General features: G+C 40.5%; 1 protein-coding gene across 1 annotated transcript in view; it reads right to left on the reverse strand.

The window, feature by feature from the left end:
- LOC115783334 (metabotropic glutamate receptor 7-like) overlaps positions 1 to 20,406 on the reverse strand; it is a 73,145-nt gene extending 52,739 nt beyond the window's left edge. The window contains exons 1-2 of the mRNA XM_030734117.1: positions 20,361 to 20,406; positions 18,918 to 20,232 (exon numbers count right to left, since the gene is read on the reverse strand). Coding sequence (XP_030589977.1) covers positions 18,918 to 19,421 — 504 coding nt within the window. The 5' untranslated portion in view covers positions 19,422 to 20,232; positions 20,361 to 20,406. The remainder of the gene's footprint in view (positions 1 to 18,917; positions 20,233 to 20,360) is intronic.
- Between the last annotated feature and the right edge of the window lie 5,845 nt (positions 20,407 to 26,251).

Genomic DNA, 26,251 nt, shown 5'->3' on the forward strand with positions numbered 1-26,251 from the left:
TGGTTGCCCAGTGATTGCACTGACTTCTTTTGCTGTTGGAGACCGATTTCCAGTACCTGCACTGACCAACTGCTTGCCCAGAGTTTGAATGTGCAACAACCTCAACCTCTGGGTGATCATTTTTGATTACAAAGCGATTGGACACGTCACCTGGTGGGAGGCAACCCATCTCCAAACAATTTCAGTCCAACTCAGACTGACTGCTGTCACGCTCAAACAGATTGGTGAAGATAACCGCTGTCTGCAAACACCTGTAAATAACTGCTAATTTCTAAACACAGACTGAACACCCTTTGCCATCAGTCTGAGTCAATTTGCGCAAATGAACAAAACTCGTCTGTGACGTGTCTCTTTACAATAGAGACTCAACTCAACTGGTTGCCAACTGGTTGCATTCTGGCTATATTCCTATAAAACAGGATGAGGATTTAAATTAGTAAAATAACAGGACAACTGAATAATAGAACATCCATCATCCACATGTAGGTCACAAAATTAGTTGCCACACAGAACACAAAAAAGGGCTTCCTGCAGGGCCAAACCACCAAATAATAATAAAATCCCTACAGGCACTTATATTTCACAGCAGTTTTGAACACACAGTTAATTGCCGTGTTATCACCAATAGATTGCATGTAATTTCAAACTTTTCTCCATCCAATCGCAAACTGATACAGGACTGACACCGTCTTGCTATTTTACCACCATCTGGATACAGAAAAGTCGCTTTGAGATGAGAACTAACTGCGAGCAGTCCTCGTCTTCGAAGCAACCATTTGAAAGGTAATGAAAACCATTGTTTTCCCTAGTGTGACTGCAGCAGTTAAGTGTTCCACTATCTGTGCCAGCTAGTTGCTCTCTGCATCTGGCCTTGAACAGGTAAGGCAGGAAATTAGAGGTTATTATGATTTTCTCTTTTGTTGTATTGTTGCCTTAAAAAAACAGATATTTGATGTATATGTTATACTCTTGTATTGGATCTCTTTTCTCCCAACGATAGGGTACAATTAAAGTTAATGCTACTTAAAATCCTGATGGAGCCATGAAAATGAAACGTGCTTACCAGAGGTCGTGTGACTTATACGGCTGAAGTCAGCCATCTTGCAGCCTATAGTCAGTTCCTGTTTACAGTCTCAAACTCATGTGCTTTGTAAAACCAAGTATTCACATTTACTTCTCACTTCTTGGATTAAAAAGATACTGTAGTTGCCAAAGAAAATTAGGTTTTAACAGTGGTTTGGAGACAGGTTTCTTATTTTAATCCCTCCTCTACTAATCTCTTATTCCCTTCTTTCTCTCCTCACCAAGGCCAGCCTCATATCACTATTTTTGCCAGTTTCCAGGCAATCTTTCTACAAGGACATTACTTGAACACTATTTAACCAGTCGGGATGCTTATCGTTGGAGGATTTTTTTCGTAGAGAAATCACAACACCCTTTTAGAGTTGCCCACACTGCTGAACTAGCCCTGGTGTTACATGACAGAAAGTTAGGCTTTTATAATCCTTTATCTAACACGACCTTCCACCGTCTCCTTCTTTCCGCCCACTTTTCTTTCCTCCCAGTCGATTCCCTCACCCTCTGTCTCTCCCGCTCACTCCATGCCAGTCCCCTGGGCAGCTCCCGTGCTCTGTGCCGGGCCTGAGCTCTTGCATGGCTGCCCTGCCAGAGTGTATTTTAAGACAACCAGCATGTTTCTCCATGGGTATAGAGGCTAGGTATGACTCACAAATCAGATATTTGACCAGGAGAGCCACACAGTAGAGTAAAGCTGAGGCGTGGGAGGAAAGTGTGGATAGCTCACAAAGGGAACCTGACCGACCTCCATCTTTCCATCTGGTAAACAGACTGCTATTTCAACTGTATTGGTATTTCAAAGAAATAATAATTTCTCAACACCAAATAGCTCCCTATAAGCCTCATCAGAGAAGAGTCTGTATTGAGGAGAGGCTCAACATCTATGTAGTGCACTGTAAAGGTGTAGTTTTGCTGCTACAAACACATGTCACAAACAGAGCCTACTGAGTTCAGGATCCTGCCTTTCAAGCTGGCATGACAGGCAAGCTTTTATCCTGTCATTCACGAGAGTTATTTTGTACAGATACAGTATCTCTTCAAGTCATTTCATAAAGCTTCTTTTGACTTAGGCTTCACACAAAGCAAGGCCCCGCAGAGAACAATGGGGTTCAGCAGAACAGCCTTGATCATCAGGGCTGTGCTGTGTGCTCTCTTCAGGTGTGACAGAATCTCAACTCATGGTAAGAATAAAACACAGCCTGCAGGTTTATGACTAAGTGTTATCAAATGTATTCCTCTAAATCCACGGGATCTCACATTACAGTTGGCTGTATTGATTTTTCCCAGCTGCAAAGTGCACTGGACGCAGTTTCTTTTTTTTTTTTTCCACTGTGTTCTTTATAGCCTGCATGCTGGCTATATTTCTTTTACAGAAAAAATAGGAAATATCAATAATACTGAAATCTACATGCCATTATGCCTCATGCGATACATCTGAATACAAATGTCCATGTTTGTGCTGTAGGAATTATTGGTGTGTACAGCACACGTCGATACCCCTGCTCAGCCTCATTGCTCTGTCCAGCCCTAATATGGCTCTGACATATTTTTCACCAAAGAGCGAACATAGGTTCATGTTTTTCCCCACCTCCACCTGGAGCATGCTGGGTCTGACACATTCATTGTCAGTCGTGCACCTGCAACACTCTGACCTGCATCCCAATGACTCCCTCTCTACTCCACTTTCTCTCCCTATATAGCTCTCTCTTCAGACTCAACAGAGCATCATTGCCAGGCCCATTTCTCCCCTAATAGCGCAGACAATGCAGGCGAGCCTCCTCGATCTTATCGTTCCTGTCTGCTCCTCACAAAGAATTTTTTAGTAGGACCATGTAATTATGGATTGATCACAGGCATGGAAACTATCACAGATATCCTATTCCTTCTGTTAGGGCATCTGAGCCATGCACTTGAGACATATGTACTGGTTTGGAAGGCACACAGAACATTTTAATAGGCAGTTATCTGCTTGCTTGGCATTGCCTGCAGTGCTGCCTTGAACCTCTCCCAGAGTTAAGATTATAGTATCTTATCTGCAACACCTGCATTCCCAACACACACTAAAATCCCTGTCAGCTCTTGTGGATCTGCGTTTGAGAGTAGTTGAAAGAATGTGCAGATGAATGCACTTTCCACGCGCACATGAGATAAAAGAGATGTAATGTCCGCACACCTTACTGTGCATTGTGGTAAGCGTAGTGATTTTCAGAATGTCTGCAGTTGAAGCGTTGAGTGTAATTTATACGGAACTGAGATCCTTGCGTTACAAGAAATAGGCAGACTTAGCTGCTTAAACTGCCACTCACACTAAGATATTCACAGTCATCGACCACGGCTTTATAAAATTTGCATAACAACAATGAAAATTCAAAACTATAAAAATGCAATAAAAATGCACAAACATGAGAAATGTAGTTAAAATGAAATGAAAAACAAACGAAGGGATAGATGAACAAACAAATCCAGAAACAGATCAACAATTAAAATGTAGCTGCATAAAAACAAAAGTGAAAAAAAAAAACAGAAACTGTCAGCTATAAAGCAGATAATAAAAGTGATTTAAAAGAAAACTGTGATTTTTTTGTCTCTTTTAAGTCTTCACTGTAGAGCTTTTCACTCTCCTTATTTCTCTGGCTTTAGCTGCACATGAAGGCCTTCCACCCAGGCCTTTATGTACAAATCTTAACTCCTTCACAGGGATTGGCAGACTAACTGGACCTCACATTAACTGTTTTTCACACAAGGCCTTTTATTGGTAGAACGTGTTGGTAGATGTACAGCCACTGCCCTGGGAGGTTCAGTTCAGGTCAGTAAAGTCCCTTCTCTCTAGTGGTTTCTGGATCCTCACAGCAAAAGCCCATTCACCTATTTTCTTCTGTCTAGACAGGGGTCAGGCAGAATAGCCTCAGGATTTCAGTTTACGTGACTCATGAGAAAATAAAGGTTCTGCTGGGAGTCAGACCACAGCAATATGCTTTCAATGTGACTGAGCTGTCAATAAATAACTATTCAACAAACCCAAAGAAGTCCAGTCACTTTTTTCAAGCTCCAGAGACAATAAATAAACTTTAACTCTTGTAAAACAGTGAGTTGATGCCACTGTTAAGGATGTATACTCTTTAAATGTTTAAAATCCTGACTTCCTGCAATTTCATTATCTTACACAATACAGGCTAGCAAATAGACAGTAAAAAGTCAGTATTTTTGATAGCTATGGTTACTTTAGCTACATGTTTACTTTTGCACTGCTGGTGACATGGTTTTATGAATCTATGCCCACCTGATGATCAGTTAATCCACCACCGTGGTCAAGACTGAAATATGTCGATACCCCTTAGATGGGTTGCAGTGATATGCAGTGACATGGCTTCCAAAGCTTGAATCCAATACCTTTGGTGATTGCTTGATTTTTATTTTTCTAGGACCACCAGCAGGCTGAGTTTTGCTATTTTTGATGAAGTGTCTCAAAAACAAAGCCAAAAATTGCCATTAGATTAGACACACACGCTTCAGGGCCATCTAAAAATGATTTGTAATCACTTTGGTGATTCATCACTTTTCCTCCAGTATCGACAGCTAGTTAACATTTTGCTGTAATTTACCCACTACTAATTACATTTGAATGAACCCCAGCTTTACTCTGTGTTTACTGCTAATTGGATAGATGGTTAACATAGTAAGTACACACTTCAGAGCATCTGGCATCGCTTTAGGCACTAAGTCTTGTTGGATACTTCTTTGTTTTTTCTGCTTTATTTTAAATGTAATTTTTCTAACTAAACCTGACTAAATGCATCAACAAAGTCATGCATGTTAATCTTGCTCATTACCCCTTCTCATCCATTGCACTTTAAATTGCAGTTAAAAATTCAAAAATATTATTTTCCTACCATTACAGGTACACAACAATTTCTGAACATGACATTGGGATATTTATGAAAATTGCCTTAGTTGTTTGTAATTCATCACAGTGAACATCATCCATACATCCATCTTCTTAACTGCTTATCCAGTTCAGGGTCGCGCTAGCTGATATTGGTCGAGAAGTGGGATGAACCCTCTGTCGATACCTACGGCCAATTTAAATGCAGATATCTGACAGGATCAGAATTATGCATGTCTTTGTACTGAGGGAGGAAGCTGGAATACTCTAAGGAGAGTCATGCAGGCATGGGAGAACATGCAAACCTGCAAACTACATACGGAAAGGCCCTGGCCAACCAGTAGCTCCAGGAACGTTCGTGCTGTGGAGTGAAGGTGCTACTCAGTGCAACACCAACAGTGAACATGTGGTGATCACTAGCTTGGATTAAATTATGGTCATGAAAATGCAATTTTAATAAAAGTGATAAATGAGCCCTTATCCTTTCAAAAATAACTATACTACTATAATACTGAGGCCACTATGCTGGCTATACAGTGCTGTGAAATGATATTTGCTTCTTATTTTTTGCATATTTGTCACACTTACATATTTCAGATCATCAAACAGATTTGTCCCGGGCAGCCAGGAAAGCAGGCCAGCTGGGTGACCGTGAGGAGGAAGCATAGACCTAAACAGAGGCGCCTGGTACACCACCAACCTGCTCACTTCTCTAGCCATTTTTCCCTACTCGGCGACACACAAACTGGTTATTGATGACTCTGTTTTGAGAAAAATGAGGGGGCCAGAGCAGGTGACATTCAAGGAGATTTGAAACTGCTGGCTAAGACTAAACATAAATTTGGTAAGACTATAATTTACGTCAGCAGTGATGACACCCGGTTGCGCCAGTCGGAGGTGACTAAAGTTAATATAGACCCTTTCACCACCTACATCATCAAAAATATGCGTGCACAATTTGGAGTTCTTATGTAGCGCTTTTCTACTCGAGCACTCAAAGCACTTTATACAGCAGGCTTGCATTCACCCATGCAAAGGTGTTAGATAAAAAGTTTTTGTATTAATTTCATACAAGTACTTTTTATCTAACATTCGCACACACTCACAGCACTATTCCCATCTCTCATCCAAGTTCAAACCAGATCCGATCCTGCTTAGCTTCCAAGATCAGACAAGATTGGGTGTGTTCAGGTTGGTGGGCCCGTATGTTAATGAATTACTTTTTCATATAGGGTCAGTTAGGTTTGATTAGCTTTTTTTTCCCCCCTCATAACTGGAATCATCATTTAAAAACAGCCTTTTGTACTTACTCGGGTTTTCTTTGTCTAATATTAAAACTTGATGATCTGAAACATGCAAGTGTGACAAATATGCAATAAATAAAGAAATCAGGACGGGAGCAAATAATTTTTCATAGCACTGTACATTCTGCAATATACTCTGATGAGAACAACCCTTTGTTCAGTTATGACCAGACGGCCCCTGGGCTCTCTGTTCTGCTTTGTGCTCGGGGCGTAGTGCATCACTGAGGGCATCTGACTTCCCAATCGTGTCAGAAACACACTGGGATCACTGCACAAACAGAACAATGGACAATAGTCCACTCAGTCAGCACAAGAAGCTTTTTCCAGTGCTCTATTGAAAACCTGCCAATAGTGGAAGAAGTGGACACAGTCTTTCATGCAAAGCTATTCTGTGTAAACAGACTCCATTCTAAGTGAGATCACGATTCATCAAAGCGAGTGTCTCAACTAATGGACCGAGAAGATTTATGTGCAATGTGTTTTTGTGACATGAACATTTCACATAACTTCCAGTCACAGCGTAAGAAGGCTACATGCTGTCATGCAGTTCAGAGCTGGAATCAAAGATGCGCAACAGACGCCAGATCAGACAATTACCCTCAGACAAGTTAACCAGCTGAAACGGGAACAGGCCCAGCCAAATACAATGAAACTGTCACACATCACTACTGAAAGGTTATCTTTATTTTCAACATGAGCACGACCGTGCATTTCTCCCAAAACAGCTCATGTGGATCTCAAGTCTACTAATAACACAATCTGTCAAATGAGCTGAAATATCACAAACACGAAACCTTCAATGTATATTTAAAAGATCTAAAAAAGATGAATCTTGAGCTTTTGGGCTCATTGATCATTCAAAACACAATATGTATGAAGTCTTGATGTATTTCTGCAAGAATTTCATATGAGTTGTATAACGACAGATTTTCTCTATATATTTTTTGTGTTTTTGGGGAACTTTTAAAGTCTCAGACATTAATCCAAATCCCTATATAAGAATGATGACAGGGTTCAGAGACAGAAAATTCCTCCATAGCTGTATTAATGAAGCTAAACACATGAATACGGTATTGAAGAAAGACAGGATTATGTGAATTGCACATGGCCTAAGAGTAAAGTGCTAACATTATAGTGTGAGACAGTACAAAAATACACATCTTAGCCTCAGTGGTGAACTTGGCTGCTCCAAATCATACACCTATGATCAGAAGACTGATCTTTTAAGTGACTTAAATCATTCATTTTATGTTTATAAGAGCATATTGAAAACCACAACCTCTATTTGGATGGTTTTTCCAAATAAAAAAGGTAAGCTGTGTTTCCAACTGTGCACAGGAGCTGGAAAATCGATTAAGCATTGAGGGAAGGATTACTGTCAGAAACCATCCCACACACACGTATGTGTGTGTCTTTGCCGTCTTGGAATTCATTAAAGTACAATAACTCCCTGCAGATATACAGTAACTCAACCTAAACTCAGCCCTCATCCCAACCAGCAGTTAACCTTGTGGTAAACCACACATAAAGAATTACGTGAAGACTCAGCCACCAGGTCATTAAAATTCAAATGAGTTCTACTATCGATAACCACCAACTCTAACAATCTGCCAAAGAAAGCACCCATGTAGCCTCTAGCGTGAAGCTAATGTTAGTGACAGTGTGAAAGGCTGCAAACATTAATGCCCCCCACCCCACCCCCCCAGCAGAGCATGCAGCTAGGTAGATGCCAAATAAAAGTGCTCACATCAGGATTTTTTTTGAATAAGGGTCATGATTTCTGGAAGGAAATACTGTTCTTATACTTTTTTTTTTTTTTTTTTACAGTACACAGTGGGTATCTCAAAAACTGGGCACCACATATCAAAACATTTAGGACAGATAACAGCACTAGAGGCCAAAGAAAACATTTGGATTTGATTTTGAGGTGAACTGTTCCTTTAATGTGAAGAAATGGAGACATTTCAATACTTAGAAATACAATTGATGCAAGAAGACATAAAGACTTAAACATAAACATAAGCTGCCAGGCATATAGTGCACAGGCTGTTATGGCAATTTGAACTACAGAGTATTACATACATTTTATAATTAGGCTCACTGACAGAAGAGCAGAGGGAACAGTATTTGACAAGATGATGCAACATACAAAAATGCAGGAGCAAATTTATGATAACAAATATTGCATTTGATTGGACTTAATCTTCTAGGCAAAGAGCACATGACACCACTATGCATGATCCATTGGTAAACAACTTGCTATTGATTCACCAAGCCTCATTAAGGGTAACATGTAAGTGCTTCAGCACTGATAAGGCAGTTAAAAAACACTATATTCTGTCATCAGTAGCTTCTGTCCAGCAGACAATTGCAGTTTAAGCATCTTCTATTTGAAGGGAAAGAGCTTCCATAATTTGCAAAATGTCAATGGTGATTGAGAGCTTCCCTCAAATCAATGTACCTGTCAAAGACAGACGTTTCAAAGAACACTTGAAATCCCACAGGATTTGCATCTGAAAACAATAATCCAGTCAACTGATTTTTTATGTATGCTGGCTGCTGAGGCACAGTATACTTTTCAAGCTCAAAAGAACAGAGGACACAAACACGTTCAAACAGCACTTACACTCCACTGCATAGCCAGCAGAGAGAGAGCGAGAAAAAGAGAGAAAGAAGGGGGGAAAAACATTCACCAAACATTATCTCGAGGGAAATACACACAAAATGAAACTGAAGCTAATGAAACTCTGAAGTTCTGCTCTTTCATTTTCACGTGTAAAATCAACAGGTATTTTAGCTTAACTACCTGGGGCCCATGCTGCACTCTAATAATTTAGTCCCCCAATAAAGGCCACAGGGTGCTGGCTGATATAATGGCTATACCATATATTACAGCCTGTTGTATGAAAATGTTTTGATGCGCCCTGAAGCCCTGCTGTAATAACACAACTGAAGGACAAGGAATGAATCCCAGTGACAGCTTATTATGTACGCTGTGAGGGAGAGAACACTGGACCTCGACATCTCTGATACAAACAGCAAGCATGCACTCACTGACTGGATACTTTATTAGGTACATCTTGCTAGTATCCAGGTGGACCCCCTTATGCCTCCAGAACTACCTTAATTCTTTGTGGCATAGACTCAACAAGGTGCTGGAAACATTTCTCAGAGATTTTAGCATCACACTGTTGCTGCAGATTTGTCAGCTGCACGACCGCAATTTAAATTTCCCATTTGATCACATCCCAAAGGAGATTTGGCGACTGTGGTGGCCATTTGATCTTCGTGACATGGCACATTGTCCTGCTAGAAGTAGCCATCAGAAGATGGATACACTGTGGTCAGCTACAACAGTCAGGTAGGCTGTGGTGTTTAAAAGATGCTTAATTAATACTAAAGGGCCCAAAGTGTGCCAAGACAATCTCTTCCGCATCACTACAAACAACCTGAACTGCAGATATAAGGCAGGATTGGTCCATACTTTCATGTTGTTTACACCAAATTCTGACCCTACCATTCAATCAACACAGCAGAAACCAAGACTTATCAGACCAGGCAACGTTTTTCCAATCTTCTATTGTCCAATTTTGGTGAGCCCATATGAATTGTAGCCTTAGGTTTCTGTTATTAGCTGACAGGAGTGGCACCCAGTATGGTCTTCTGCTGCCTTCAAGGTTTGATGTGGTTTGATGTAGAGATGCTCTTCTGCATAAATTGGTTGTAACGAGAGGTTGAGCTACTGTTGCCTTACTGTCAGCTCAAAGCAGTCTGGCATTCTCCACTGACCTCTGGCATCAACAAGACAGTTGATGCTAAATGGATATTTCCTCTTTTTTCTGACCATTCTCTGTAAACCCTAAAGATGGTTGTGTGGGAAAATACCAGCAGATCAGCAGTTTCCAAAATAATCAGACCACCCTCTCTGGCACCAACAACCATGCTATATTCAAGTAATTTAAATCACATTTCGCCCCTATTCTGATGTTTATTTGAACTTTGGTGGGTCATTTTTTGCAACTTTATATTTTATTTATTTATTTGCATTTTTGGCCACAGCGACTTTCATTGATGGTAGAGGGAGACACAGGGGAAGACACGCAGGCAAGCTGGCAACAGGCCAGGACTCGAACCCATGCTGCCCGCACTGCAACACCGCATATATATGTGGGCGCCTGCTCCACTACTGAGCCACCCGGGCGCCCACAACTTTATATTTTAAATTTTGAATTTTTGCTTTGCTACATTTATTTGAAAACTTCAGTTTTATTCCCTAAATATTGAAGATTTTGCACACAGCCCTTTATTGTGTATATTTTTAATGTACATTAAATGACATGTCTAAGTCCATTTTGCTGATATGATAATACTTCTATGCTTTTACTTCAGTAAAAAAGCTGGACTACAATTTGTGAACAAGCATTTTTGCACACTTTTTTTTTGTGTCATTGTATCAGTTTCGCTAATTAAAGTAAAACATTTTAATTATAGCGGTGACTACATTAAACACTGAAATATACTAATTATACTTTTTAAGAATTGCCAAGAATTAACATCTCTTTCGAGAAGCAAAGTCAAATCTGGGGCACAGTAAACTGATACCACAGAATCTACATGACTCAGTGTCACCAGAGGAAAATAAGAAAATACAAACACTACAGCAGAAGGGCCATTGTGCTTTCACTTTCCTCTCTCGCAGTCCTAGCTGCAGTGTGGTGTCTCTGTCTAGTTCTTGCTGCTCTTCAGTGGCATGCCTACATCAGAGCCCTCACATGGGCATGCAGTCTAAGCAGAGCCTCGTGCCACCAGCCTCCAGGGACAGCAAGACAGACATGTGAACAGTGAACCTACTGCCACTTTTAAGTTTAAGTCACGCTGCAGGAAGTGTATTAAGTGTACGGTTTCATTAACCCTTAACCAAATGAACTGTGTGATGGAGACTTGAAAACAACCACGGTGATCTGGTCTGTCTGTCAGCAGGCTGAGCTGCCATTTTGGTCTGGAATTAAATATTTTTTTTAAAGCTGTCAGGTGGAAAGCTTGTGCAGAAATTCTTGGTCTCTATAGGATGGGTGCTGCGCTTACAGATTTGTTTACTTCCTGCAGCACTTTTAGCCAAACGTTCATTGTTTTTAGATATGAATATGTTAACCTTTTGTTGTAACTTTTAACTTTACTTTTATTTTATCGTTGTTGAATGATTTCTTAAAATATAAAATACATACAGAACTAATTTTGTTTCCATCAACCTTAGTTGGACTTTAAGTTCTAAACAGCAAAGTGTGTTTGCTAGTGAACAAGCTAACATTAGCTTCATTAGCTAATTCGGTGCACCAGCATGCAAGTATACTCTCACTGATCTGCTTACATTTCATACAATATTTATAAGCATGATGTGGTTGTAAGCAGATTTAAGTGGCTTATACTATTAGTTTCACCCACTGTATTTATAGACCAGAGTTCACCCATGGATATCCATAGGAACATGCTAATAAATGCATTAATACACATAGCAGCATACCTAGATTTTAGCATGTTCTGAACATTTATTAATTTTTATATACTGCTTATAAATAGAAATGAGGGCAATGAAAACACCCCCCCCCCCTTCCTTTTCTTTGCACCCTTTCCCTTAAAACTCTATACTTTTTATGTGTTGAGAGGAAACTCCTCCTGACAAGTAAATCCACAGTATTAGTCTTAAGTGCAATTTAAACTTCTAAGGTGTCATGTGATGCCAAGTGAAGAGTTGAGAAAGTGATGAGAACAGAGAAGAAAGAACACAGTCTGGGCCTGAGAGGACCACAATACACACCCTTTTGAAGAAGCACACACTCTCACAGGCAGCACTAAAAGCAGCCTTTTAACAGGTTCACTTAATTCATTTACTAGGTTTGAAACTTGTGCCTGGTAAAGAAAGAATTATATTTAAAAGGCGAATTTCATACAGATATCCTGTGCTTAACCATACAGCACTTAGATCCACTGTGGCTAAGTGGTCCAGCCTCTTAGCCTCTTGCTGTAGTTTGTTTCAGTTTGGGTGACCATTTTCTGTTGAGGCAACAGGGACAATTTTCCCTTTTGGAGGGATGAGTGAGAGGCAGGCCAGCGGAAACCTCGTCATGCTTTTCCAGTCATCCTTGTAAGGAGATTGGACGTAATGGGGTTTCCTCTTCCATGGCTCCTTCTGCTCACCAGATAAACTGCAGCAAACTTCCAACAAAGTCTTAGTGCTATTCTTGTCACATTTTACAGTCATACCAACAATAACTTTTGATGGAACACGGTTGTGACCTCATTGTGAGCGAAGCTAAGCTTTTAAGCAGGTGGCCTCTTTCCCACCCTCCAGGGCAGTGGAATAAAATAGGGGAAATAACCCCTCTGGGGAAGTCAAGCTGCAGCAATTGTCAAGAAGAGACCCGAAACCCATGTATAAATGAGGGATGGCACCTCATTAAAGACACCATATCAACATTTTCCAGCTATAAATGGAATCACAATGCAATAAACAAGCTGCATTATGTCTGAAAACAAAGACTGGAATAAAAATGTACTGGCTGTGTTTTCATTGAGAAACATTTATTCATGTAACAAGCTATTATGGAGCTTAATAATAAAGTGCACCATCCCCCCAGGCCTGCAGGGAATGACCAAAACCTTGATAAAAAGGCTTGGATGGCTTTTTATATTCTTCCCATGGTAGGCTATTGACCTAATGGCCTCATGTCAACAGAAATGACAACTAATCTAACAGGGATATTTTATTCATTTTATTAATATTTCATCACTTGCTTGCTATAGGTTGTGTTTGGGTGTGTGAATTTATACCTGGTCTACTGAAGTGCACTCACTCGCAACATTTGCTTAAACTAAAAAGATAAGAAGGAAGGAAATTTTGAAAATCAGGCTCTGAGTAGGTCTGATCCCAGGGTTTTGCAGACTTTTTGATACATTTTCCTTGAGTACACTTCATTATCTGAAAACATTCAGATCATTTTGTAAACACCACAATATATGCACAAAAAAATCCAATTTTCACATCAAATCCATGCACATTATTGCTTAACAAGATCAACGATTCTCAAACCTGCTGCAGTGCTGTCGGAACAGATAACATTGTTTGAGGATGTGCCGAGAAAGGTGAGATGCATTTTCCTCTCATCATATATTGATCTCCTCATCTTTCTCACTTCGTCCAGAGTTCAACATGTTTGAACTCTGGCCTGGGAAATGGCAAGTCCCGCCGATATCCAGCCAATTTAGAAGAGCCAGTGGAATTGACCTCTCCTTGAGTAGGTATTGATTGTCTGAATCCTTGTTTGTATAACTGTATGCTTAGGAAGGCTCTTCCTGAGTGGCTTGCCATGAGTGCAGGGATGCAAATATAGAAAAAAATAAGACTAGAGTAGAGAAATTGATAAAAATGGCATATGATTCTCAAAAAATTTTTGGATGCTCTTGTTAGCATGTTAATGACGTTAACACCTGCAGCCTATGCTTGTAACCCTGCCCACATTATTTCCTGTATTTAATTTTTACCACACCGTGTGAGCAAATTTCACCTTGCCAATTCTAGTTTAAAATGGCCATAAGTCAGCACTTGATTAAATGGTTGGAATGAAAACCAGCAGGGCTCTCAGTCACAACTAGAAGCGAGAGTCACTGAACTATAGATGACGCATTTAGAATAATAAAATAAAGTGTAACAGATTTATTTCAAGTCCAGCAGTCCTCTCTGCATATGCTTATGTTATTATATTTTTTTCCTTCCAGTTCTAGAAACAGTACATTATTTAATTTTGCTATAACAACAAAACTACAGAACTTGTAACATCAGCCAGCACTGCAACATTTCACTTATTTTTGTCTGTTATAAATAAAGCTAATTACTTACTGTTAACTGTTCTGATAGTCTTCACATGCATGGCAGCATTTTTACTACAGGATGTCTCTCTCAAGTATTACACTTTTGAAGCACCGTGTTCACAAACATGTCCACGTATCTGGTGATTGAATATTTGGGCACATCATCCTATTTTAAATGTGACTAAATGTGGATAAATCCACAGATCACAGCTGATGTGTCATCACATTTCAGCTATACATAGAAGCATGTTCGCATCCTTATTTGAATCTCAAGGTTGTGTGTCCAAGTAGAATGAAGGGAACAAAATGATTCCGTATCGTTTGTCTTTTCTGTAGATTATATTTACCAGCTTTTACATTTTCATGCAGGGAAACAGTGGTGCAGTGGTTAGCACTGTCACCCCACAGCACAAAGGTTCTGGGTTTGAATCCATCCACAGCCACACTTGTTAGAGTAATTGGTGAGTATAAATTGTCTGTGTATCTAAGTGTGAATGGAATGTGGTAGACTGGTGACCTGTCCAAAGTCTACAATGGTACAATGATGGATTGGGGAAAATAGATGTTTGCATGCTGTCTGTGTTAAAATTAAAAAAATTAAACTGCTTTTCCTTCTATTTGAGTGTGCCTGTGAGGCTTAGGTTCACTAAGCCACACAGGTACATTCAGTGATCTCATAATCTAATATTCAGTAATTCCCTTTTTCTTTTGTGGGTAAGTCACGACTGCAAAGAAGGGTGGATATAATTGGATGGGTTTGATGGCTTATTAAAGTCATCCATATACAGTCGAATTTTCAATTTCTATCTGCACGGTAAATCCCACTGATTTCTCAAAAGAGAACATTTGGAAATATCTAACCTATTTATTTTGTCTCCTGGATATAGTATAAATTCTGCTTGGTTTTTCTGTGCTGTTAAAAACATTTGCTGTTCTATTTGTAGCATACCTGACTTTCTTTTTGTAATGGGTAGTGAAACGTGCATAGTAATAAGATTTAATTCACTGTTCTCTTCAACAACAAATCTGACTCTATTGCTTGTGATCTTAAAAAGGTTTGCTTGTGAGTTAAACTCAGTTTAGGAAGAACTGGCAAGTTTGGAAAGTATTTTCTTTTTTCTGTATCCATGTTTCAAACACTTGTTATAAAGGTAAAACATACTGAGCTGGGTTTCTCTGTCACTGTCTGAATAAAAGCCAATTAGTAAGTGATGGAGAGAAAATACAAGAGCTGAAACCACTGGTGTGGATCATTAAATATCCACAAGAAGGTTTTGTTTCCATTCTTTCGGTATTGGTAATAGGCCAATTTGTGGGCATATATGTGCATATCTACTCATATGCTGGCTACTTAACATACCAACTGTGTCTTTTATCAAATGGCTGAATGGAGTACTAGGGATGTGACTACTGGACCTGAGCTGCTGCAAGCATCCATGTACAAATGGCAACCATCACTGTGTTCAGAAAACTAGATATATTAAACCTGTGCCATCTGATGTCACTTTTAGAGCTTGCGACATAACACACACAGACTTCCTTCATATTCCTTTGGTGTTCGTCTTTACCATTGTCAGCTAAATGGATCACACTGCAAGGCTTCAATCTCCTTCAAATCAGTCACAGTGATGATTCTGTGAAAAAAGAAGGGGAGATAAAAAGCCGACTGGAGCCTGTCAGGGCTATGAGAGCAGAGGACGTCAATGCCTCACTTAGACAGCTAGTCTGAAGAGGCCAGTTCCCCAGACAAGGGGACAAGACGGAGTTCACCTGCATCCAATACAAAGTTTTGCCACCGCCTTTGGGAAAAGAGATGCGACGAAGCATAGCAGGCTGCACTCCCTGATGTAGATGTCATCAGGATCAAAATCAATTTCATGATTCATTCAAGAGACCAGAACTTACAAACGTACAAAGTTGCCTGTTATTTATTTATTTTTTTAACAACAGTGTCATCTTCCAGCTTGGGCTCGTGCTCGCCGAGTAAGGACTCGATGATTTTTCTCACAGATGCACACAACATCGTAGATCCTGATAACAATTCAAAAGTTTGGCTGATTGATTTTTTTTTCCTCCTGTGGCATTGTTGATTCTCATTTCCAACACAGCATGAAAGGCACTGAAATAAAAACATCTTAGCAGCAAATCGGCCTCACCATGGCAACAGTATTGATCACCTCTCTTGGGTCCTCAGAAAAATCTATCCCTCATGTCAATTTCCCAGCACTAACAGTTCAGCAGCTACTCACATCTTGAATAGACAGGCATGATATTTAGAATCTAGTAATCAAACCTACAATCATTATTTAGCTTCCCTGATGATTCATTTATCGCAGGAGTGAGATACAAAATGACCTGATGATTTTCGCTGAGAACAATGCGGGGAATCGTCTGTGAAGACAGCTCAGAGAGAGGTCACTATTCACAGACTCGAAGCATAAAGATTACACTAGGATTTCTTGATTATGGAACACAACCAATAATGAAGCCTAATTGAAATTGACTAAGATAAGAAATTGAACACTTTGTAGAGAGCCCATTTGAGGTCTGATCTTTTTGATATAAAAAAAAAACATTGATTTGCTTCTTTAATTATATCTGAATGGGTGTTTCTTGGTTCTTTTCATGAGAATCACCGAGTAGTTTATAGATTCCATCTCAAAACAACCTCAGAAACTTCAAGTTGCTGCCACCTACCTAACAAACACAATGTAAGTAATGTGAGTAAGTGGATGTGTATTGATCATACAGTATCATGTGGCCTCAAATGTAATTTATTATCAATAATACCATCACTGCTGGTACCACTGAACACATAAGTGTGCCGAGAGACTAGAAGATTTGAAGGAAGACTGAATCTAACTTCTCAAGGTGTGCAGAGTTAAGTGTGCCGATTAAATCTACCTTTCTTTCATCAATTTCTGGAGATTAGAACAAATACAAAGTGATGGACGGGTCTGCATGACAGCTGCTGTCACTCCACAAGCTTGATTACAACACCTGAGCTTCAGCAACACCACGCCTACACTCTGACAGCTTGACACTTAGAGATGTGTTGGTACACCTGGTGTGAGGAGGAGAGAATAAAGAGAATTAGGGACTAATCTCACTTCCCTTAAACCCTCTTAGTTTCACAAATGCATCCATTTTTATGTTACAGAGATGGCATGAAAAAGAGAAACTCTCACAACCCTCATATTCTGCAACAAAATAGTAAGTATAGTGAGGATGCTTCAAAGCATAACTGGAAGGGCTTTAGAATCTTGGAATAATAAAAATTGAATCTATTAAGTCAGCCTACGAAGAGTGAACAGGAAACTGAAGGTTGTCGTGGGGACCATCAGTCTACCTGTCGAGCAAAAGGAACCACAAAACCTGAGAGGATCACAGAGGTAAAAAAATAAATAAATAATGATAATAATTATATATATATATTTATAATATATATATATATATATATATATATATATATATATTATATATATATATATATATATATATATATATATATATATATATATATATATATATATATATATATATATATATATATATATATATATATATATATATATACACATAAGAGTGTGGCATGTTCAAGTGTCTGCGTGAAAAGGAAGAGAAGAGGATTGGGCGGGGGTGGGGGTGGGGGTGGGGGTTAAAAGCTTGCTAAGTACTCTGATGGTCTTACAGATGCAATTAACCAGCTACTTACGCAGTTTGTCAAACTGAGCTGAAACAAAAACACTAAATGACAAGGCTTTGAGTTACAATCTGCAACCACAAATCATTAGCACCAACACTGTATGCAGCTCCTCCCCAGCTTAAATGCTACTTTCCTCACACAGGAAAAATGGTACAGAAAGTAATTAAATACTTTGCAAAGGAAATTAGTTTTAAATCATTAATCTTTCTGTACTGGTGCCTTGCTGCATTTCCCATTCCACTGCAGCATCAGCAGTGGGCCAACACTATCAATTGACTCTCAGCCAACAGAAATAGAGATGTTTTCCTACATACCCAAGCTATGCCATTTTGATATTGGTCTTGGAAATTCATTTCATTTACTTGCCGCCATCGAGCTCAATTAGGCTGCGAAGAGATTGAAACAAGCTCATTTTGAAGAAGCCCACCCCCACCCCCAGGTAAAAGCAAGGCAACTCAAGCATAATTCCCTGCGTTCAGGTTCAAAACAATTCAGAAAACCGCCTGCAGTCTGACGTACAAGAGGTTCATATAATCATGTGCAATCATATGAAACAGGCCTTTTATTCTCAGGAGGGGGGTGCTGAGTTTGGGTGTGATTGTGTCAGGCTGTCAGTGCCCACTCATCCAGACTCCGGAGTGAGTCTGGAACAGACGGGAGCTGTTCTTTCAGCACCACCGGGGACAAGCAACAGCACTCTCAGCTGTCTCATCCACACAGTCAAGTGGATTGGAAAACCACCCAAACTCACTTCACCTTCCTTTTGTGCCCATGTTTTAAGATGGAGAGACGCATCAGTGGGAACACATCAAATCCAATGCTACCATCTGAAAATAGACTGTTACTCATGATGGATTCTTTCTCTCTCTCTCTCTCTTTCTCAGACACAGTTTTCACTTGTTTTCCACTTTTGCAGTCCTTTCGATCTGCTTCTGCCTACTGAGTGGGCAACAAACAGGCGCACCACTTTTACTCGCCTATAAAGCGTATTATTACCAAAGAATTCCACAAACTACAGCTGCAATAGTGGGGAAAAAAATTATTTTAAAGTCACAAAACTAGTGCATACGCTCAGACTTGCCTGGAAGAGGCGTAGGATGTTGGCAACCATAATCGATACTGAACTCGCCGAGGCTCCGATGACTCCCACCACTTTTTCAGGCTTGACAAACACCGGTGGGTCCCCGTTAGTGCACCGCACGTCGGAGGTGTCCTTCGTGATCAGAGCTTGCACGAAAGTTAATGATTGCTCTAGCGCGTACGTATCCCTCGAACAAGTGTCCAGCACCCGAGCGCCTAAGGTAATGTTGGGTAAGAGTTGCTCGTCCTGGTTAATTTGGTCCAAAGCGTACATCATGGCCTCAAGCCGCTGGATGCCGTTCTCTTTTTTGAGGTCCCCGCACGGCGTACCATCGATTCCTCTGGTATGCACCGGGAAGAGTCCACCGAGGGTCAGGTGTCCCTCAGTCCGTATTGAATGGGGTGCATAAGTCTCCTGAGGTTGCGCGAAATCTACCACAGTCCTCATAAGCCAAAACACCCTCCATATAAAGCCCAGCTTCACGCGTACACCGGGACAAGTCATGATCAACGCTTAGGAAGGATGAAGCCTACGATCCTGCGATAAAACCAGAAAAGGCTGCGAAGTTTGTTAAAACGAACCCATTCTTGTCACCAGGGAGGAGATTCAACAAGCTGGGCTGAGGAACCAAGAGGCAGCAGAAGGCTCAGGCGAACTGCGCCCATCGTTTTACAGCAAGGAGTGAGCGGTTAAGCTTGTTGAATAGTGAAGCCCCTAACGATAATTTAGCTCTCTCAGGAAGGGAGGCTACATCCATTAGTTAGAGAGAGTATCAGTAAAAGGAGACTCAAATCCGCAGCAAATTGTCTGGCCTAATTTTGTCCATTTATGCTAAATCCAAAGAGCGAATAGAAACACAATGAAAGCGCTGCGAGGAACTGACATATCTTCACAACCTAAAGCCCGAAATTTAAGTATCATGTAGTAGGAATTATCGCTCTAAATCAATACTTCTTAGGACCGGCAGAAGTGGGTGACATTCTTCTTCCCCAGAACAACTCCACGGGAGCGCAGGAATGGCTCGCTCGGCTGTGGTGTTTGTCTCCCAGGGGTGCATATCATCTCCACAGTCTCCAAAGAAGGGGGAGGGAGGGAGGGGATGGGGGGGTTTAAAAGAAAAGGGAAAAAACCGTTTAGCGTGAACGCAAATGTGCGTTCATTAGGCAGTGGACTAAGAAAAACCAGCTAATTAAATCCCCGGCTCTTTCTCAGTCTCCGCAACCGGTCGCCTTTATACAAAATGAATGAGTCACAGCGAGGGATTCACTGTGTGCGCCGACTTTTCAACCCCCTTTCGATGCGAGACGTCATTCAGCTGGCAGCAGAAAAGAAAGAAAGAAAGAAAGAAAGATTAGCATCACTTTGTGGAAAGGTTTCCAGGAAGTTGGCGCTCACTGTCTTCAGACACGAGAGAAGGTAAACAAGGCAAACAAATGCACTTACAGACTTGAATAATAAGACAATTGTTCCTCTGAGTGCCTCTCAGTGGCTGCATCTCAGCATTATAATCTGTCTTCCTACTTCCCCTCCCTTCGTTATCCCCTGAAACACGCACACCCGCACCCACACACCCACACACACACACCCACACACACACAAGTGTTTTCCCCCTCTTTTCTTTTGATGTTGATGGTGGCAGGCATGAAACAGAGATCTGTGGCATTATGAAAACACAGAAGAGCTGCAGGTATGAAGGGCTTCACCCGCCGACTAAAAAGTGGCTTTCCTGAAATAGTTTTGGATTCATTACTGATGCACCTTTAAAACGGAGGAGAGGAGGGAGGTACGGGAGAGAAAGAGAGAGCAGAGCAGACACGTTTGGAGGGGTCCAGGCTGGTCTCCAAGGTAACCCTTCTTCAGAAGCCTCCTGATTCATCCTGTGCAACCCCCCCCCCCCCCCTCCGTACACACACACACACACACACACACACACACACACACACACACACACACACACACACAACATCATCATCATCCTGGCAAAACACACTGGTACATAGACTGATGAGAATTAACCACACCTTTAGGAGCACGGTGCCCTCACATCTTCCTAACAAAAGTCTATCGTCACCAAACTATTTAATTGCACAGATGGTACTTTTACAAACAAGCAGATTATGATAATTTGCTTTTGTGGGCATGCATTAGCCAGGGACTCACTTGGCAATTTGAGGCATTAATTAAAAAGGTAGTTTCTGCTTGGCATTCAAAGTAAATCGCACATTCAAAATAACAACAATAATCACTGTAGGCTCTGCTAATGAGTACATGTTCAGTGGGTTACATAGAAAGCGAGAGAAGGTGCCCGCTGAGCACTCTGTTAATACATAATTCATGCATAAACCTTCATTTCCAAGTAACCTTAGAAACTGACCACTTGTGAACCAGCCAGTACACATGTAGTAACAGCATCCATAGTGCTGCTGCTGTTAGAAGGAAAAAAAAAAGTACAGCAGCACTCTGGGAAACAGGAAACAGGAAGTGGATTATAGGATAAGTCCGTTAAGTTGGTTTATGATTGAGTAATAAGCAGCCTCAGAGAGTTGCTTTATCGTGAAAATGATTATGAGGCATGGAATCCCATTTTGTGAACATGTTCATTCCATTAGTTTCTGTTCAATTAAAAGATTAGAAAAGGCGATGTAGTTCTAATTGAAACATGTCCTATTGACATTACAGGCTTGGATGGACAAATTTCTAATTAATTAAGTTGAGATTAATTCGAGCCTAATCCGGCCATGTAGTGTATTTATCTTCATTAGCCACGCTGAGTACATGAATATCTTTCAACAGGCAAGTCGTGCATGTTCATTGTGGTTTTGGGTGCACATACTGTACACTGGGGCCAAAATTCATGAAATGCACTAAAAATACATTTAAGGAAACTGTGTGGGAACTGCAGGGAACAGACTGCTGAGGAGAGAAATCAGGGATGTGAGAGGGGAGGGAGGCAGATGGCCACCTCCACAGTGAGCACACTGAGACAGACAGGAAGGCAGGACTGGAAAAATGCAGCAACAGCCTTTACAAATGACACCCAGAGAGACTGGTGTCGCAACGCACGACGCTAATTCCCCTGCTCGGACTCGGTGGTGAGACTCCCACTTACACTGTCAATGGAAAGGTTACTTTTGAAAAATGGGGCCCTCACCATGATTTAATTCACTGAGTAACCCCAGGAAGAGGGGCCTTTCCCCCAGGGAGGCTGTGTGATTTAGACTGAGATTACACTTTGGTTTGGATCCTCTCTTTCTTTCTCCTTCCTTGCTTTCACACAGACACAGAGTCACGTGCATGCACACAGACTCAGACAAATTCCATTTCACTTTCATCATGGGATGAAGTAGGAAGCAACAAGAAAGGAGGAATGAGAGGTTTATGTTTAATACACAGCTGACCAAACAACCAAATAGAGTCATAGTTTCCACATGCCATGGGTCGCAATATTTAAAAGGCATCCTGCCAGATAAATTATAGTCTCCTTTGAAAAAGCTAGAGCTTTTGTTTCAAGCATTCAATAACTTGTCTGCTCGATACGGTCTTTTTCAAGTCAATTACGGGGCTGGCACAATGTGCTCCTCTAAAGAACGACGAATCCAAGAACAATAAAAAGTCAACCTCGAGGACAAGAGGCAATAAGGTTTCTTTTTGGGTAGACACTAGGCACAATGGGCTCTGTCTGTCAAATTAATTAACCTGGAAACCTGTTTAATTCCCAGACTTGAATGAAAGGGCGACAGCATCCACAGGAAAGAAATAACTCCAGAGTAGGAGGTAATTGCATGTCGAGGTGATTTGTTCGAAAGCACATAGGCCACCAGCCTGTTTGGAGTCATGCATATTCTGTGAGGGGTGAGGAGTTAATGTTAGATCAATGTAGGGGCATTGTTAGATTAGCAACATGAAGGTCACTAAGCTGCTGGGCCCTCTTGTCTCATTTTGTACCATCTGCTTTGGAATAATAAAATCAGGGCTATCTAAGCTTTTCTGCATCACTGTAAGCAGAAATAGTGTCTGTAAGGAGAAACAAACATGTTGTAATTCTACAGGCGTGCTGCATGAGAAGACAAATTCTTACCTCTTCTGCTGTTTATGCCAAAGACAAAGCAGGTGCAGTGCAGCTAGGACGATAGACTCTCCACACTCTCAATTACGATTGTAATCCATCTGTCATACCCTCTCCCTTCTAATTATGTCTCTGTAAAGCTGCTGCTGTGAGCTCAGTACCCATTCACACTCTGAAATGTGAAAGATAGACAGATAATGCACAAGTGACCACTGGAATACATAACTGCGGTGGGCAGCTTGGTGACAGCTGGTTTTCTCATTTTTGAATCTACTTAGATTATAGAGCACCTAAGCAAAAAATATAAAGTGAGAAATTGGAAGCCCAATATAATATTAACTCCACTATAGCTGTTTTTATTTGTGACAAGTACCTTCTCTTTATCGTCAACCAGCATGGTTGTGATAATGATTAAAGGTATTAAATATGACAATAATGAACCTTAAGGTGCTGACCTTCCACCCACATAGGGCAGGAATTTTCCAGAGACCTTATTATTGGGTAACTGGGTCTTTGTTTTGATGGCTAACTTCATGCTCCACTGGGCACACATGGTAAGTGGGTGCAGCTGTGTTAGTTAGCCAGGAGGACTTTAGCCACAAATGTGATTGTGATAGCAAATGCCTTTATCCCTGTGTCTGCTAATTAGCCAACGTTTTGAGCAGCCCTGGAACTCTGTGATTTTTTCTTCGTTTTTTATCTCAAGTGTTTTCACGTTGCATTGTGAAAGAGGAGATTTTATCCTTAGTATTGGTCAGTGAGTAATTACAGTCCCTCTTCATGTGTGTTTCTGTTTGATTGGGATGATATGACATGCCTGTGAAAGAATATGAAAAGCGACAACCAGCATTTGGTTGTCTTATCTTACTAAAGCACGGAGATTAGAAACAGAGGGAAACATTTAGCCTGGCTTAGTCCAGAGATAACCAGCCCCCCATGCACACAAAGGCTAGAGGGTAAAAACAAAAAGAGGTGTTAAGCTACGTTAGTTGTAATGTGGTACAGTCAGGCTTAAAGTAAAAATCGAAGTTGTTTCTATAGTTACTACTCAGACCACAAAGGCAACTGCAATCTTCATGTATCGACTTTACAACTTGCAGGATTTTAGATGATGTATGAATATTAAAGCTGGACATACAGCACACTTGACGAGGAGCTGACAGAGAGGTTTCAGTTCTGTGGGAGGGATTTATTTGAACCTACTGAAGAGCTGTTGCAGTTAATGCTGGACATAATCCAGTGATCGGTTTGTACCACTGCTTTCCACATCAAACAAACCAGTAAAAGCAGCTGAATCTTCTCCAAAACCCATCAGTGATTATATCACAGCTATGTACCAACATTTTCAGTGAACAATTATATCAGGTTTGAGTAATTTTAATCAAAGAAATTCCTTTCTTTGTCTTGCTCTGGAGGTCTTTCTACTTTCACTTTATACTGTTTTCTTAACCGAGACCCCTGAATTTAAGTTGAATGCTTTTTCTGGTTAGGCTATGAACTTGTACCGCTTGACTGTCAGTGTGTTCTTGTGCTGACTATAGCTGTTTTCTTCTTTCAGTGTCAGTGAAAGTGCCTTTTCCATTTCCATTATCCATAGATGCGGCAAATCAGAAGTGAAAATCAGGAACACAACAGCATAATAATGCATCCTAGCAACAAATGCTGCAAGGCAGCTGCGATAGTCACATGGGTATTCACGTGACTGCATCACTAAGATTGGGCATAGTTAAGAGTAGGTTTTAGTTTTGTTGCTGCAGCCAAATGATGTGCATAGATGACATCCATTCTAAAGACTAGATTTAATAAAGTCAAGACTGTGCTTAGTAAAGTCAGTTGGTGCAACTAGCCCTTGAAGTCTTGTTGTTGCTGTAAGGTTGCTGGGCAACCACGCGGATTTAAAAAAAAAATCTTTAAATTTGGTTAATATCACAGTAATATTCATTTTCTATTGAGCATAGAGCAGCTATTTTTTAATACTGGATAACAGCATTTACCTAAGGTTACTGATGAAGAATTAATTTCTATGCTTTTTAGAAATTTATTAATCCAAAGGCTAAAAGGAACACAGCAAATGGCACTTTTTACACCACCACAGTGGATTTTAAATTAAACTGTCAAGATGTGATTGAAATGCAGACTTTCAGCTTTAATTCAAGGAGTTTAACAAAAGCACTGCATCAACTGTTCAGGAATTACATTTTTATACACAGTCCCCCATTGTCAGATGTTCAAAAGTAACCGGACAATTGATTAGCAAACAATTTCATTGCCAAGTGCGGTCTGTTTCCTTGTTATTCCGTGATAGGTGAATAAAAGATTTGGAGTTGATTCCAAGCACTGAGCTTGCATTTGGTAGCTGTTCACTGAAATGTTCAATATGTAGTTCACAGAGATGTCAATGCAAGTGAAGGGGCCCATCAAAAAAACAAAACAAACCTATCAGAGAGATCCAGAAACTTTAAGAGTGGAAACGTCAACAATCTGGATTTTTTTTTCAGCAATCTTTCTTTACTTAAGAAAAATCACAACATCCAGCCAAGTCAAGAATGCAGATGAGGAGGTAGGGGTATCATTATCAAAGGCTACAATCAAGACATGCCTTCATGAATGAAAACGCAGAGGGTTTACAATAAGATGCAAACAGGTGGTACACTCAAAAAGGCCTGTCCAGTTCTGGCAGTTGTGGAAAAAAAAAATCTTTGTACAAATGGAACCAAGATGAACTCTTACCAGAATGATGGGAAGAGAAAAGCATGGAGAAGGAGAGAACCAGCTCATGATCCACAGCATACCACATCATCTGTCAAACATGGTGGAGGTAATGTTATGGCATAGGGAAATTCTTCAATGGCCAAGTCAGGTGTGTGATTTCAACCCAACAGTTGCTTTTCAGTTACTGAAGACAAAGTTGAATCCAGAGAGACTCACAGACACTCGACAACTGAAGGTGGTTTGAAGTAAAGACCAAGCAGAGCATCTAATGGGAGGAAACACAGCATTTGGTGATGTTCATGGGTTTTAGACTTCAGGCAGTCACTGACAGCAAAAGACCTTCATCCAAGTATTAAAAACAATCCTTAAACTGAAAATTATATTACCTTGTCCATTTACTCTTGAGCCTCTGAAAATGGGGGACTATGCATATTACATTGGCTATTTAGGAATTACAATCATATGATTGTAATTCCTAAATAGCCAATGTAAAATTGTTGTTTAAACCCCTTGAATTAAAGCTCAAAGTCTCACGGCAATCACATCTTGACAGTTT

Source organism: Archocentrus centrarchus, chromosome 7, assembly GCF_007364275.1.
Source record: "Archocentrus centrarchus isolate MPI-CPG fArcCen1 chromosome 7, fArcCen1, whole genome shotgun sequence".
In the NCBI taxonomy this organism is placed as follows: Eukaryota; Metazoa; Chordata; class Actinopteri; order Cichliformes; family Cichlidae; genus Archocentrus; species Archocentrus centrarchus.